General features: G+C 36.8%; 1 protein-coding gene across 1 annotated transcript in view; it reads left to right on the top strand.

Moving 5' to 3' along the window:
- C2H18orf63 (chromosome 2 C18orf63 homolog) overlaps nt 1–13,855 on the top strand; it is a 34,887-nt gene that overhangs the window by 11,944 nt on the left and 9,088 nt on the right. Inside the window, exons 4-9 of the mRNA XM_047769473.1 lie at nt 1,805–1,916; nt 2,800–2,841; nt 4,228–4,304; nt 11,943–12,052; nt 12,872–12,968; nt 13,078–13,163. Coding sequence (XP_047625429.1) covers nt 1,805–1,916; nt 2,800–2,841; nt 4,228–4,304; nt 11,943–12,052; nt 12,872–12,968; nt 13,078–13,163 — 524 coding nt within the window. The remainder of the gene's footprint in view (nt 1–1,804; nt 1,917–2,799; nt 2,842–4,227; nt 4,305–11,942; nt 12,053–12,871; nt 12,969–13,077; nt 13,164–13,855) is intronic.

The following is a 13,855-nucleotide window of genomic DNA, read 5'->3' as shown; positions in this document are numbered from 1 at the left end:
TAAAAAACAAACAAAACAAAATAAAAACAGACTCAGAGAACAAAGGAGTGGTTACTAGGAGTGAGTAATGGGTAAAGGGGATTAAGAGGTACAAACTGTTAGAGTGAGAAAGGGATGTGGGTTTGTAGCTGAAGCAAATAGAGGTAGGGAGCCCAGAGCGTTGAGGCTTCAAGTAGGTTTATTGACCAGCAAATGGCCAGGAGCACTGAGAGTCTCAAGCTCCCCAGCATTAGGGGGCTAGCAGGTTTTATAGGGGCTTGCGGCCAAGGTAACCTGTGTCAAGGTTAGCATCAGGCTACACTGGAGGCATAGGAGGAGAGGAGCAGAAGTTCCAAGATAGGGTCATGGGAAGGGTAGGAGGAAAGGCTGAGAATGTTCCAAGATAGGGTGTGGGTTGAAGATAACAAAGTTAAAATATTGGGCAGTCAGCATTCCAGAATGATAAGAGGGTTGGTGGTTTGAGTGGTTTAATCTGGATCTAAGACAAACCTTCAGTTATAAAATAAATAAGCTATGGGGATGTAATATATAGCATAAGGAATATTGTCAATAATAATGTAATAACTATGGGGACAGATGGTTATTTATATTTATTATTATTATCATTTAATAATATATGCAAATATAAAGTCAGAAGCTAACATAGTAGTGTACATAAACTATATTTCAAAAAAACAGGAGTAGATAATATTTGGAAAAAGTTTTCCTTGGCTCTCTCACTTTTCTCCATCTCTCACTAGCAAAGGCGGTGGCAGCTTTTTCTTCTGGGGTATATCTGCAAGGATGTTTGTAGAGCAAACAGCCCCGGTTCCCCCCCCCCAACCCTCCCCCAACCCCCCATCCCCACCCTGAGTAGTTTCCTCATATGCATGTGCAGTTCCATGTGCAACTTAATACTCAAGGAGGACTCTGCTGATCTCAGAGTTTTCTCTCTGTGCAGCTCTCTTCTCTTAATACTTTGCCCCCGCTCTAGCTCCCTTGGCCTCCACGGCTCTCAGTCCTGTTTGTTCAACCCAGGGATTCCCCCTCCCTTCACTGCAGCCTGGAAACCTTTAATCAATATGCTGGGGTAATCATGGGTTTCCCTTTTCTTAGGGATTTCTTTTCTTTGTTACTTGATCTCCTATATCTTGTGAACCATTGTTTTGTGTAACTTAACCAGTTTTTTAGTTATTTCAAGTGGAAGATTACATCTGGATTCCATTACCTCTTACTGTCATAAGCTAAAGTTCTGATCTCTAAAAATTCTGTACAGAGGGTTCCCTGATGGTCTAGTGGTTAGGACTCAGTGCTTTTCCCCACTGCAGCCTTGCTTCAGCCCCTGGCCTGGGAACTGAGATCCCACATCAAGCTGCAGCACACCACAGCCAAAAAAATAAAATAGTAAAATAAAATTAAGTATATAAATAAAATCCTGTACAAGTAGAGATACTCTGCTGGCTACATGTGTGCCCATGTAAACATTTTATTGTTTTCTGATCTTGAACTAGAGTGAACAATAATGAAAAATATTGCAGTATAGTTCTGGTCTTATTCCCTTTGTGCTGAGAAGAATACCAAGTAAAGTTTAAGGTTCTAGCACAGGAGCTCTAAAAGCCAGGATAAACAGGTAGAATTTGGCCATTATAGTCATAGTTTCAAAGTGAATAAATTTTAACACTTCTTCTAACTTTAGAACCAGATAGGATTTGCTCTAGTGAAATCATACCCAGTATAGCCCAGTTTGGTAGGTGGTGATTTATGAGTTTATAGAAACATACCAATTGCTGTGAATTTGCCCACATTGTGCTTTAATATTTTTTAGGTGGAAACTCCACAACGGGTAATTCCTGTAATTCTTCAAAACTGCCTTTCATATTCACTCATGGCTAGACTTTCTCCAGCCTGGAATAAAACTGGCCATCTCTTGGTGCAAGGTGACTTCATCTCTTTTAGTCATTGAAACTTTCTGAGCTAAATTACTTCTATTAGGTACATCTGTGTGTTTTTTTTTAAAGTCATATTTGTATATTACTCAAGTTCCCATTCATTCAAGGTACATCTGTTTTTAACTCAAGATTTTTTTTTTTTTAGCCTCAACCAAGCATTCTCAAGCAAGCCCACAACAATATAAGTGTCATCTCCTTACTTAGGTATTATATCCAGAGGCTTCCTGATGTTTCTTTGAAGAAAATGTTTTTTATTACATAATACCTAATGTTTAAAAAGGAATAAATATATGTTATGGAGCATTATAATAAAATGAACACAAATTTTCAATATTGTTGAATCAAATCTCTAATCTGAATTTTGTGTTGCGATTTGACTGTTTTCTATGTATTTTACACCAGGAATAAATATTTAAGGGAAGAACTAGCTATTTCCACCTCTTTTAATTGAAGAATTTTTTGTTTTTATGAGCCGCACCTGTGGCATATGGAAGCTCCTGGCCTAGGGGTCTAATTTTGGAGCTGCAGCTGCTGGCCTACTGCATAGCCACAGCAACACCAGATCCGAGCTGCATCTGCAACCTACACTGCAGTGGCAATGCTGGATCTTTAACCCACTTAGCAAGGGCAGGGATTGAACCCACGTCCTCATGGATACTAGTCAGGTTCTTAACCTACTGAGCCACAGTGGAAACCCCCTGAAGAGATCTTTTTTTGAGTATTTTTTCTCTGAGCTGTCATCAGATATTCATTTGTATAAAACTACATTAGAAAGCATTTTCTTTAGCTTTGATAATGTCACTTAAAAAGGTTATATTAAATATGATTTGTGAGTTATAATAATATGGCATATCCTGTGAATTTTTTTAAGGAAGAGAGTTTCTTTCTCAGATGGGAAAGCAAAGAGCTGTTGGTAAGTAAAAATGCATAAGTTAATAGATAAATCATTAATGTAATAACATTATTAAAAATGTTACAGATTATTGGATTACTGTAATCATGTGATTAAGTTATATCAGAATTTTAATCAGATACTGTTATAATCAGTTTCACTCAGCTTTGGTTCAAAATCTATATCCTACTTACATGGGAAAATTTCACTTTTCTTAATTGGAATAAAAGCTATGTTTTTAATTTCTCTACTTAAATTATGACAGGAGTTCTCAGTGTGGCTCAGAGGTAGTGAACCTGACTGGTATCCATGAGGATGCAGGTTCAACCCCTGGCCTTGCTCTGTAGGTTAAGGATCTGGCATTGCCAAGAGCTGCCAGTGTAGGTCACAGACAAGGCTCGGATCTGGCATTGCTGTGGCTGTGGCGTAGACCTGCAGCTATAGCTCTGATTTGACCCCTAACCTGGAAACTTCCATATGCTGCGGGTATGGCCCTAAAAAAAAAAAAAAAAAAAATTATGACTAAGAAGAAGTTTAATTCTGCAGGCATTTTTAATGTATAGTTTCCAGAACTATATCATAAGAATTCTTTAGTACAGTTGTAAGTAAAAGCTTTATTTCTTTTTTTTTGTTGCTGTTGTTGCTATTTCTTGGGCCGCTCCCGTGGCATATGGAGGTTCCCAGGCTAGGGGTCGAATCGGAGCTGTAGCCACCGGCCTACGCCAGAGCCACAGCAACTCGGGATCCGAGCTGCATCTGCAACCTACACCACAGCTCACGGCAACGCCGGATCGTTAACCCACTGAGCAAGGGCAGGGACCGAACCCGCAACCTCATGGTTCCTAGTCGGATTCGTTAACCACTGCGCCACCACAGGAACTCCTAAAAGCTTTATTTCTTATGAGTACATGATCCTTTTTCTCCTTAAAAAAAAGTTGTCTAAAGATACAGTTAAAATATAGTTTATGATGTGGTCTAATCTAATTCTTTCATTGATGTATATGGCTGTATTGTACTGCTTCTCTAGTCCAGAGATAGCAGATAGGTAGAAAACCCAAGCCCAATAGATGTTATGGTCAGTCAAGGTAACTTTTACCACCATTTGGCCATAGCCTTAAATCCCTGACTAGCACCTAAAAACTGCAAACTATTTGATCTGAGTTGATTTTCAAGCTGAAGCCTATTTGCCTTCTTTGCTCTGGTTTTCTGTTTAAGTTGGCTTAAATGTCTCATCTGCAGACCATCAGATATTATATGGTGATTACTTGAATTTTACTATGTATAAAAAAGTCCATTCTTAATTGAGTTTCTAGCTTAAATAAATTAATTTTTTTGTTACTCAATACTTAATTTGATATGATGGAGTAATAATTCCAGAAATTTCACAGTTAAATATTTTATTTTCAGTATTAGGCATCAATGTAACAGAAACTCAAGTTTGTCTAAGTATAGAAGCTTACACAATCAGACTGCCACCACCTCAGGTACCACATATTTTGACTTACATAATTAGCCTTACTATACTTACTATATAGTTAGTATATGTATTATTATTACTGATATGCTAGTAGGTTTTAGTTTTAACAAGAGTGATAAGGAAGTTTTTTATTATCAAAATATGTATTATCTAATACCTGATATATTGATATTACCCTAAATCTATTTACCCAAAGAAAACAGCATTCTGTCAATTTAACACAGATCTAGTTATATTACAACCTTGCTCAAAAGTCTTTTTAGGTTGCACTCAAGACAACACAACCCTGCCCTGCCTCAGCACTCACTTCCTGCCTTTTCTTTCACTTCCAAATATTAAAAGTGCTATTTCAACTCATACTAAATGTGATATCCCCCCATTAGCATTATGATAGGGTTTGTTTTTTTTTGTTTGTTTGTTTTTATATATAACACTTTTTGCCTTCTTAGGAAGATACTTTTATTTTGCTAATTCTCACAGTAGCCAGCATAGAATCTTACACATAAATGATAACTCAATAAATGTTATTTTCCTTCTTCTATGACAGTGGTTCTCAATAGACAAAGGTAGAAGGCAAAATGAGTAATTTTGTTCACCGTAAGACATTTGTAATTATCCTGAGAAAGTTTTGGTTATTGCAAAGTGGGAGCACTGTGTTGCTACTGGCATTTAGTGGATGGAGGCCCAGATGCTACTAAATATTCTGCAGTACCCAGGACAGCAGCCACACCCCCACCCCCACAAAGAGTTTTCTAGCCCAAATTGTCAAATAATATCCAGGTTGAGAAACCACAGGCTTAGGACAGATAACTTTTTATTTTTAATTAGAGATTTATTTATTTATTTATTTATTTATTTTTGTCTTTTGTCTTTTTTGTTGTTGTTGTTGCTATTTCTTGGGCTGCTCTCGCGGCATATGGAGGTTCCCAGGCTAGGGGTCGAATCGGAGCTGTAGCCACCAGTCTACACCAGAGCCACAGCAATGCGGGATCCGAGCCGCATCTGTGACCTACACCACAGCTCACGGCAACGCCGGATTGTTAACCCACTGAGCAAGGGCAGGGACCGAACCCGCAAGCTCATGGTTCCTAGTCGGATTCGTTAACCACTGTGCCACGACGGGAACTCCCAGAGATTTATTTTTTGTGTTTTGTTTTTCTTGTTCTTTCTTTTTTTTTTTTTTCTTATAAGTTTTATTGAAGTATAGCTGACTTACAAAATTGTGTTAGGACAGATAACTATCTCTTTCTTTGCTTAGAGTGCCCTTATAAGCACTGTGGCTGTACATTCTGCTCATTCTTTACAGGCCAGCTCAAATACTACTCTATTCATTTCTCTTTGATTTTTTGATTACCTATTGTATTGAGGCAATAGACAAATAAAAAATGAATTGGGTTTATTTTGTAGCCCTCAAGAGTTATGTAAGCCAGTAGGAAAACTGACCTGAATATAGATAACTGGAATTGCTAACAAGTCCAAGCTCATACTGCTTGCTGCACGACAAGCCAATAAATCAAAAGATGAAGTGTTGGGGCACTTTATAATAGAAACTTTATTTGGAAAGCCAGCAAAACGAGAAGATGATGGACTTGTGTCCCAGAGAACCATCTTCCCTGAGCTAGAATTTAGGCTTTTTTTATATTAAAAGGGAAGGCGGTATGGCTGATTGATGCAAACTTCTTGGTGCCAGAATCCTTTGTCCTTGCAGCTGTCCATAAAAATCAAGTCACAATGTTCATGTAAACCTCCAAGATAAATGTTATTTTCTGTTCCACAACTGTTTATCTTCATATTAATGAAAAGTGTTACATCCTTAAAGGTCAAGATAGGGAGGCAGAACCTTGAGAATGGGTTATCATGTACATTTCAGGGTTGTTCTTCTCTGTAACAGAATAGGCATCATAACATGAATACCTTGTACTGATGAGGAACCTTCCCAAAGCTCCAGACCCAATGTAATCTCTCACATTCTTTTTCAACCTTCACGCTATTCTTCCCCATGCTCACATACTTATTTGTAGTTAGATTTATACTCATTTTTACATCCCCAACTTGCTTTTTAATAAGCTTCTTCAGGACTATTATTGTGTCTTACTACCCTTTGAATTTTCTGCAGATGATACTTCTGTTTTATATACCTCAGTTTTGAACCAATTAGAGAATAATAAGAGTAAGACACATAGAGATCAGAATACTACTTTTATTACTAGGATGAGAATATAATTTATCATCCAGATGAACACTTTCGAGAGTGAAAGGGACACTAACCTAATGGGATACTAGCCCAATGTGTATGAACTGGGCTATGTTAAAAAATAAAATTGAGAGTTCCTTTCGTGGCTCAGCATTTAACGAACCCGACTAGGATCCATGAGGATGCAGGTTCAATCCCTGACCTTGCTCAAGTGCGTTAGGAATCCAGCATTGCCATGAGCTGTGGTGTAGGTCACAGATGCGGCTCAGACCCCGCCTTGCTGTGGCTGTGGTGTAGGCCAGCGGCTATAGCTCCAAATTGACCCCTAGCCTGGGAACTTCCACCTGCTGCAGATGCAGCCCTAAAAAGCAAAAAAAATTAAAAAATAAAATCAAGATTAGTCAAAATCATATTTATTAAATGTTTATTGTTCATAAAAGGACAGTTTGTGAACTGGGAGTCTTCAAGCCAACAGTGGAATGAAAATCATGTATGTGTAACTGGGTCACCATGCTGTACAGTAGAAAAAAAAATTGTATTGGGGAAATAATTTAAAAAATAAAATGAAATTTAAAGATAAATAAGAGACTCAAAAAAATAGAAAATCAAAGGTGTACTGTTACAGGACAGCTTGTATAGCAAAAATGCAGAAGCTATTTTATGGTTATAACATTGGTAATAGCAATGGGGTTTTCAAATGACAGGGGATTGGTTAAAAGTTATTATCATACCATTTTGGAAAACTATTTAAGTTTCATTTATGATTTTTGGAGACATTTATAAGAAATAATCAAGTTAAATTTTGCTTGTGAAGCTAAATTATGTATTGCCTTTGTGGCTTAACTGGTTTTGTCTGCCTAAGGAATTTTCAAATTTGATCTCCGTTGTATTTATTTTAACAGATATATGATCACACTTTTTTTTTTTTTTTTTGGCTATTTCTTGGGCCGCTCCCGTGGCATATGGAGGTTCCCAGGCTAGGGGTCTAATCGGAGCCGTAGCCACCAGTCTACACCAGAGCCACAGCAACACAGGATCCGAGCTGTGTCTGCAACCTACACCACAGCTCACGGCAACGCCGGATCGTTAACCCACTGAGCAAGGGCAGGGACCGAACCCGCAACCTCATGGTTCCTAGTCGGATTCGTTAACCACTGCGCCACGACGGGAACTCCATGATCACACTTTTAATCACTGATAAAATCTGCTGTTGGAGAATATGACCTATCTGAACCCTAAAATTAGGTTGATTGACCCACCTGCTTATGGCAGTAAGAGAAACCCACAGATGCCCTTAGGAGATCAGGCACCATTCTCAATATGACTGAGAGAATGCAGAATACCACTCTTTTGCTGGAGGTCAGCTCCCAAGAGGAGCTGTCCCAATTTTACCAACCAGATAAGTCACCCCATCTGCCCTGGGGAAGAGTGAATGAAGTAGCAGAATAACATCAGGAATATATGTTAGTAGAGCTTTCTCAATGTGGAAGCAAACACCAATGAGGAAGATGCACTTCTCCTTTCTCTTCAACATTATACACTCAACAAATACTTGTTCAGTTTACTTACATTGATTCCCTAAGTCTAAGTGTTCATCAATTCCTCCAACTCTCATTTTACTTACACTTTTTTTTTTTCTTCTTTTTAGGGCTGCACCTGCAGCATATGGAAGTTCCCAGGCTAGGGGTCGAATCAGAGCTACCTCTGCTGGCCTATGCCACAGCCACAGCAACGGGGAATCTGTGCTGCATCTGCAATCTACACTCCAGCAATGCCGGATCACTGACCAACTGAGCGAATCTAGGGATCAAACCTACATCCTTATGGATACTAGTCAGATTCGTTCCCACTGCACCACAGCAGGAACTCCACTTATATTTTTGATATGTCATTTTTCACATCCAGACTGCTATAAAAATTAGTTTCATACATGTCTGTGTTCCTAGTAAGTTGTAATTTCTTTGAGAGTCTGAGTCCTGCCATATTTACTTTTGTTCCCAGTAGAAATTAAATGATCATTGGATTGAACTTTCCTTTTATCAAAATCTAGTATTGGTTTTAGGTCTGGAGGGAGAATAAAGGTGAGGGGGAGAATATTTACCATCTCTCTCCTTTCTAGTTCATCTTCTACACTTTTACTTCCCCTATTAAAAATCTACCGTGGCTTCCATTATCTAGAAGGTGAAGTCTCAATTTTTTAGCATGATATACAAGTGGACCAAATCTGCTTTATGTATTGCCTCATCTCCCATCACTGCTCTCTAGGTAGCCAAACTACTCAAAGATAACATGGTCTTTCATACGTCCACATATTTTCTCATTCTGTTCTCCAAGCTTATAAAGCCCTTTCTCTGGTTCATCTTCCCACTCATGTTTCAAGGCTTATCTCAGATATCACCCCTCTGTGAAGATTTTTACAACTCCCAAGGCTCATCTCTCTCAGCAACCCTGGCCATGTTTATCACACATTCTTGTCTACACAAAAGTCTCATTAAACTTAGAAGTCTTGGAAGGAAGGGTCTGTGTCTTACTCTTTTTTTTTTAAATCATCGGAGCCTGCCATGGTAACTATAGGCTTATAACTACATTAAAAGGCCCAGTTCTGCACTTAATAGCAGTGCTTCTTTGGGCATGTTGCTTAATCTCCTTGTATCTCAATGTTCTTATAAATTGGGTGTTATGATTTTTACCTCATACAATGTTAAGAGGTTAAGGGATAAAATACATTGTGTACATAACAGAGGTTCAGAAGGATGGCTATTATTTTATAAATTAATTGAGACAGTTTAAGTGACTTGCTCTAGGTCATAAAGGTAAATAAGAGATTTAGGATTTAGACTTAGTGTCTCTACTCTATTCTTTTTACTACACTACATCATACTTCCTCCACCTAGCCTTAGGTTCCTTGGCTCAATTTTGTATATCCTGTAGAGCCTTACAAAAATATATACCTAATAAACATTAGAGAGGAAAAAACACAACAGTTAAAGAGTAGTTTTGGCAGTGGAATATCAAAGTAATTGTCATAGGTACTACATTTCTTTTAGGTGTCCAGAGGAAAAGGAGATGTCTGAGGGAATTCATATTTGAAGACTTTGGAACTTTGACACAGTTTTCTTTCCTTTCCTTCTTGAAATAAGTTCTTTTTTGGATTTCTCTGAAACTATTGTTTTGTTTTTTTCCCCAGAATCTCCTCTATTCATTCATGGTTCTTCTTTCTCTTATCACACTGTAAATGTTGCTGGTGTCTAGAGTTTCATTTTCAAACCTCTTTTTCTTAACAGGCTCAACTATTCCAATGGTGAACCTATATAATGATATTCCCAAACATTCTTATATAATTTCAGCTTGTCTGTCCTTTCTTGGATACATTCACATGCATGTACTAATTATACTCAGACCCAGTTGTGTCTGAAACCAAATTATTGTTACCCTCCCCAACCACAGCTCTCTTCCTCCTTTGAATTTGTTCTTTTGGTTATTGGCGTCAACAGCCAATAAATTACCCGGTTAGAGACTTCAAAATCATCTTTGGGTCTTGCTTCCTATATTAATCAGTTTTTACTAGCCTACCTTGGTCTCTGAAATCTCTTCTCTGTCTTCATTTCCATTGCCCCAATTTAGACTCCTTTCCTTTGCCTGAGCTATAAAAACAGTTTGCACATTCACCTTCCTGTTTCCAGCATTTCCCCTTCTTGTTTACTCTCTAATTAATTCTTCCTTACAATGTCAACAGAATTCTCTTTCTAAAACAGAGGTCCCAACCAACACTCTACTATCTCAACATTGCCTGGAGAAAGTAAAGTCCAAATTCTTTAGATTGGCATTATAAGAAGGAAGTGTTATTTATTGAGTAACTTTGTTCACATAAGGTCACATTATAAATGTGTTATAATGTGTTGTTAAGGAAATAAATGCAAGGGCCTAATAAACATTTAAGTAAATAAATGCAAAGTGTTGATAAATGATAGATAAATCAGAGTCTGTTGGGGTATATGGTGAATAGTTGGGTGGTTTGCTGATACTCAGAAAACTCTTGAGAAAGACCAATGTAGACATTAAGTGCTACGATCATGGAGATCCCTGCAGCAATTGGCTTTAGTCTCTGTAAAGTATAGAAAATACTCAGAAGGATATAAACTCAAGATATGTGTAAGTAGGTGTATGTGAAAATTCATAACTGCGAATGTTTGGACCTGATATCTACCTTTTGTGAATTCAGTTCAGGTTCTGTTTTCCCTTAAATAATTTATTCATCTACCTCTAGTCAGTCTTTTCTGATAGCTAGAGCCATCACTGCACTGACCATCTTTTTCTTATCACATAGCTTAGTCAACTAATCTCTTAAGCACAGAACATCACAGCACAAGATTTATCTCCAAAGCACAGCATAGTAGGTGTCTTTTCATTCTTGGTGTCCTCACAACATGACCAGCACTTAATCATCATCATCTTCCTATCTCCATGGCTTTTTACTCTGCCCTGTTCCCCATTTCCATTAGTCTAATAAATGCAGTAGGAATTCAGAAAAGGATAAATCATCAAATGTGGAAGAGAAGGATCTAATCTAGGCCCCTAAGGCTCATATTGGTAAAACTCAGGTAAATCGGGAGGAGGGGGCAATATTTTAAGCCAGTACATTGTTAAAATGCTTATGACTTGTGCAGGCAATGAAAAAGTGGCCAGGTTAGCTGGAGTTCATTGAAAAGCAGTAGGCTATTAAGTTAGAATGTTGTTTCCCAAAAGATGTATGACGGTAAGGACGAGGGATTCTCTCTAATCATGATACAATGTCCTCTCACAAATTAATACTTTATTTTCCACCTCACTTGAGGTCTGTCCAATCTTTGGCTCACTGTAAGGAAATGCCCTCACAGGAACACTTCCCAGATGAGAAAACTGTAAGTGACAGATTGTTGTTGGCTGCCTATAGGCTTAAATATCCTACAGATAGGTCACCTGAGGACTAGAAAAAAATCATTCCAGGACATGGAAAGGGATACAGAAGCAGAGGGGGAGTATTGACTCTGTACTCTCCCCTCCAAAAGACCAGATAGAGGTATAATTCCCTAATCCACTCTCCAGTTAAAAAAAAATTTTTTTTAATTAAAGATGCTATTCTGATAAAATGTCAAGATGACTTCCTTTGGACAGAAAAAATTAACATAAGTAAACTAAAAACCAGTTCAAAGTACAAAATATGAGTTTGAGTTTGGAAGATAAGAGGGAAAGCCTGAAAAAAAATTTTTTTGTGTTGTATAGAGGAGAAACAGAGTGGGCTGAAACATTGATTACATTATATAAAGTCGTTATGTATGATTCAGTGTAACTTAACCTTTGAAACTACTTTATTTAACTGTGCATGTAATAAGTCTGTGTTTTTTACTGTTTCTTTTTGTTTGCCAAATTCTTTTGAGAACTTATGCCTTAAAATCTTATTTCTATTAAAAGCTGAGAGAATTTGGTATTTCTCAGAATATTATAAAGGATTTTGAAACTAACAGGAATGCTGTTATTGAGGGACATTTGATTTTAAACAACTGGTGCTACGTTTTGCCAAGGTAAGATTTCAATTTGTAGTATCTAGGATGGGTTCAGGATATAGTAGTTTTCTCTTATTTTGCTTCAACATTGATATGTGAAAAAGTATAAACCATGTTTGTGAATTTTTGAAACTGAATTATACCTTTTTAAAAGTATGACAGTACTGTCATACTTACAGAAGCCATTGATTTCCTTTATCAAATCACTAAAATAATTTTATTATACATTTACATTTTTACTAGGCTTAGTTTTAAAATAGTAGAATTTCTAGATATCTCATTATGAAACCACAACTATTATAATAATATCAATAGAACCTTATAAACTTGTATATATAATTGAGTCATTATCATTTTCTATGAGCTAGTTTTTAAGTTTATACTATCTTCAGGGGAAAAATGTCTTATTAACATAAATATGACTATTGGCATGAAATTTTAACCTGCTTAGGAAAAAGAACTTTAAATAGCAGCATATGCATAATAACTTTATCATTGAAGCACAGAAAAGGTAGATAAGGAACATAAATTTGACTCTGATTCAGTCAACTCTTAATAGACTTTTCCCTAAAATTTAGCAGTTACCAGGTATACCTCTGTGTGGCAACATTGTATTAGTCATTATTTTGTGTTTATAACTGGAATACATTTGCATCAGCTCAACTTAGTTTTTCCAAACAATTTTGGTTGTTAATAATGTAATACAATGTTATCTTAGAACTGGGAGCAAATGAGTAGCTTATTATGTGTTGATGATTGCTAAAGTTTTTGAATACTTTCCAAAGTACATAGTTAAACTTTATCTCATAATATTTTCCCAACTCTTTTTTCTCATAGTATGAAAATGGGACAAATAGTAAATATTCTTCACACCATACCCCCTGACTGTCCTTTTCACTCATATGAAGATTTCCGGAAGCACTGGGAAGACCTGGTAAAGAATAGAAATATGTGTTAATGGTAGAAGTTATTTGATTTTTCTTGTAATTTAACTTAGTTTAGCTTTCTCTGAAGAGAATTTCAGCTTTGTTCTTAATTTTCAGTATGGCTATAAACTTCCAGTAGATTGTGGAACTACCAAAATATACTGCAGCATCTACTTCAAAATGATAGGAGAAAGGATCTTCACGTATCCTTTACAGATGCTCTCTGCCCACCATGTGATCCAGGCTTACTCCTGCCCCTGATGTTGTGACTATTTTCAACTTTCTCTAAGTTCACATGAAATTACTTTCCCTCTACTTCTTTTTATCCAAATGAGCATTGTTTTTTATTTTGTTTCGTTTTCCTTAGAATGTTCCTATTTTTATTTGAAGTTAAGCTCAGTAATGGTATTTTCCTCCTTAAATGCTACTGCAACAATTTAGACAGAAGAAACTTTAGATAGAAAAATGTGTATATAATTCCTAGTAGAAAGTAAGAAAATAATTGTAGGATTTTCCTTAGTCAAGGGCTCCCTCCCATGGCATTTTGAATATTATTTCTGAAAAGGTAGAATTTCATTTTAATGAAATTTTCTTTTTGAAGAGATTTAACTTTACAGGCAAAGTTCAGAGGATTTTAGTTGCACTTAATTCACCCTGTTGATTTAAGAAAATATTTTTTCTTAATGTTATTTTAAAATTCTGCACATGAAAAGAGCACAAGTGCTCAGGCGAAACTCTTTCACCTTCATTAGTACTGATTTCACCATTCCTGTCTTTGTATTCTGACCAACTGGAGTTTCCAAATAGAAGAGGAAGGAGCTTAGTGTTTTCTTTCTGTATTCTATTTCCTAATCCACATTGTTGAGGTTGAGATTGAGGTTAACAGGTTTAAGTT

This window comes from Phacochoerus africanus, chromosome 2, assembly GCF_016906955.1.
Source record: "Phacochoerus africanus isolate WHEZ1 chromosome 2, ROS_Pafr_v1, whole genome shotgun sequence".
Taxonomy (NCBI): Eukaryota; Metazoa; Chordata; class Mammalia; order Artiodactyla; family Suidae; genus Phacochoerus; species Phacochoerus africanus.
Note: the sequence above shows the minus strand (reverse complement) of the source record. Positions and strands in the feature narration are given on the sequence as shown.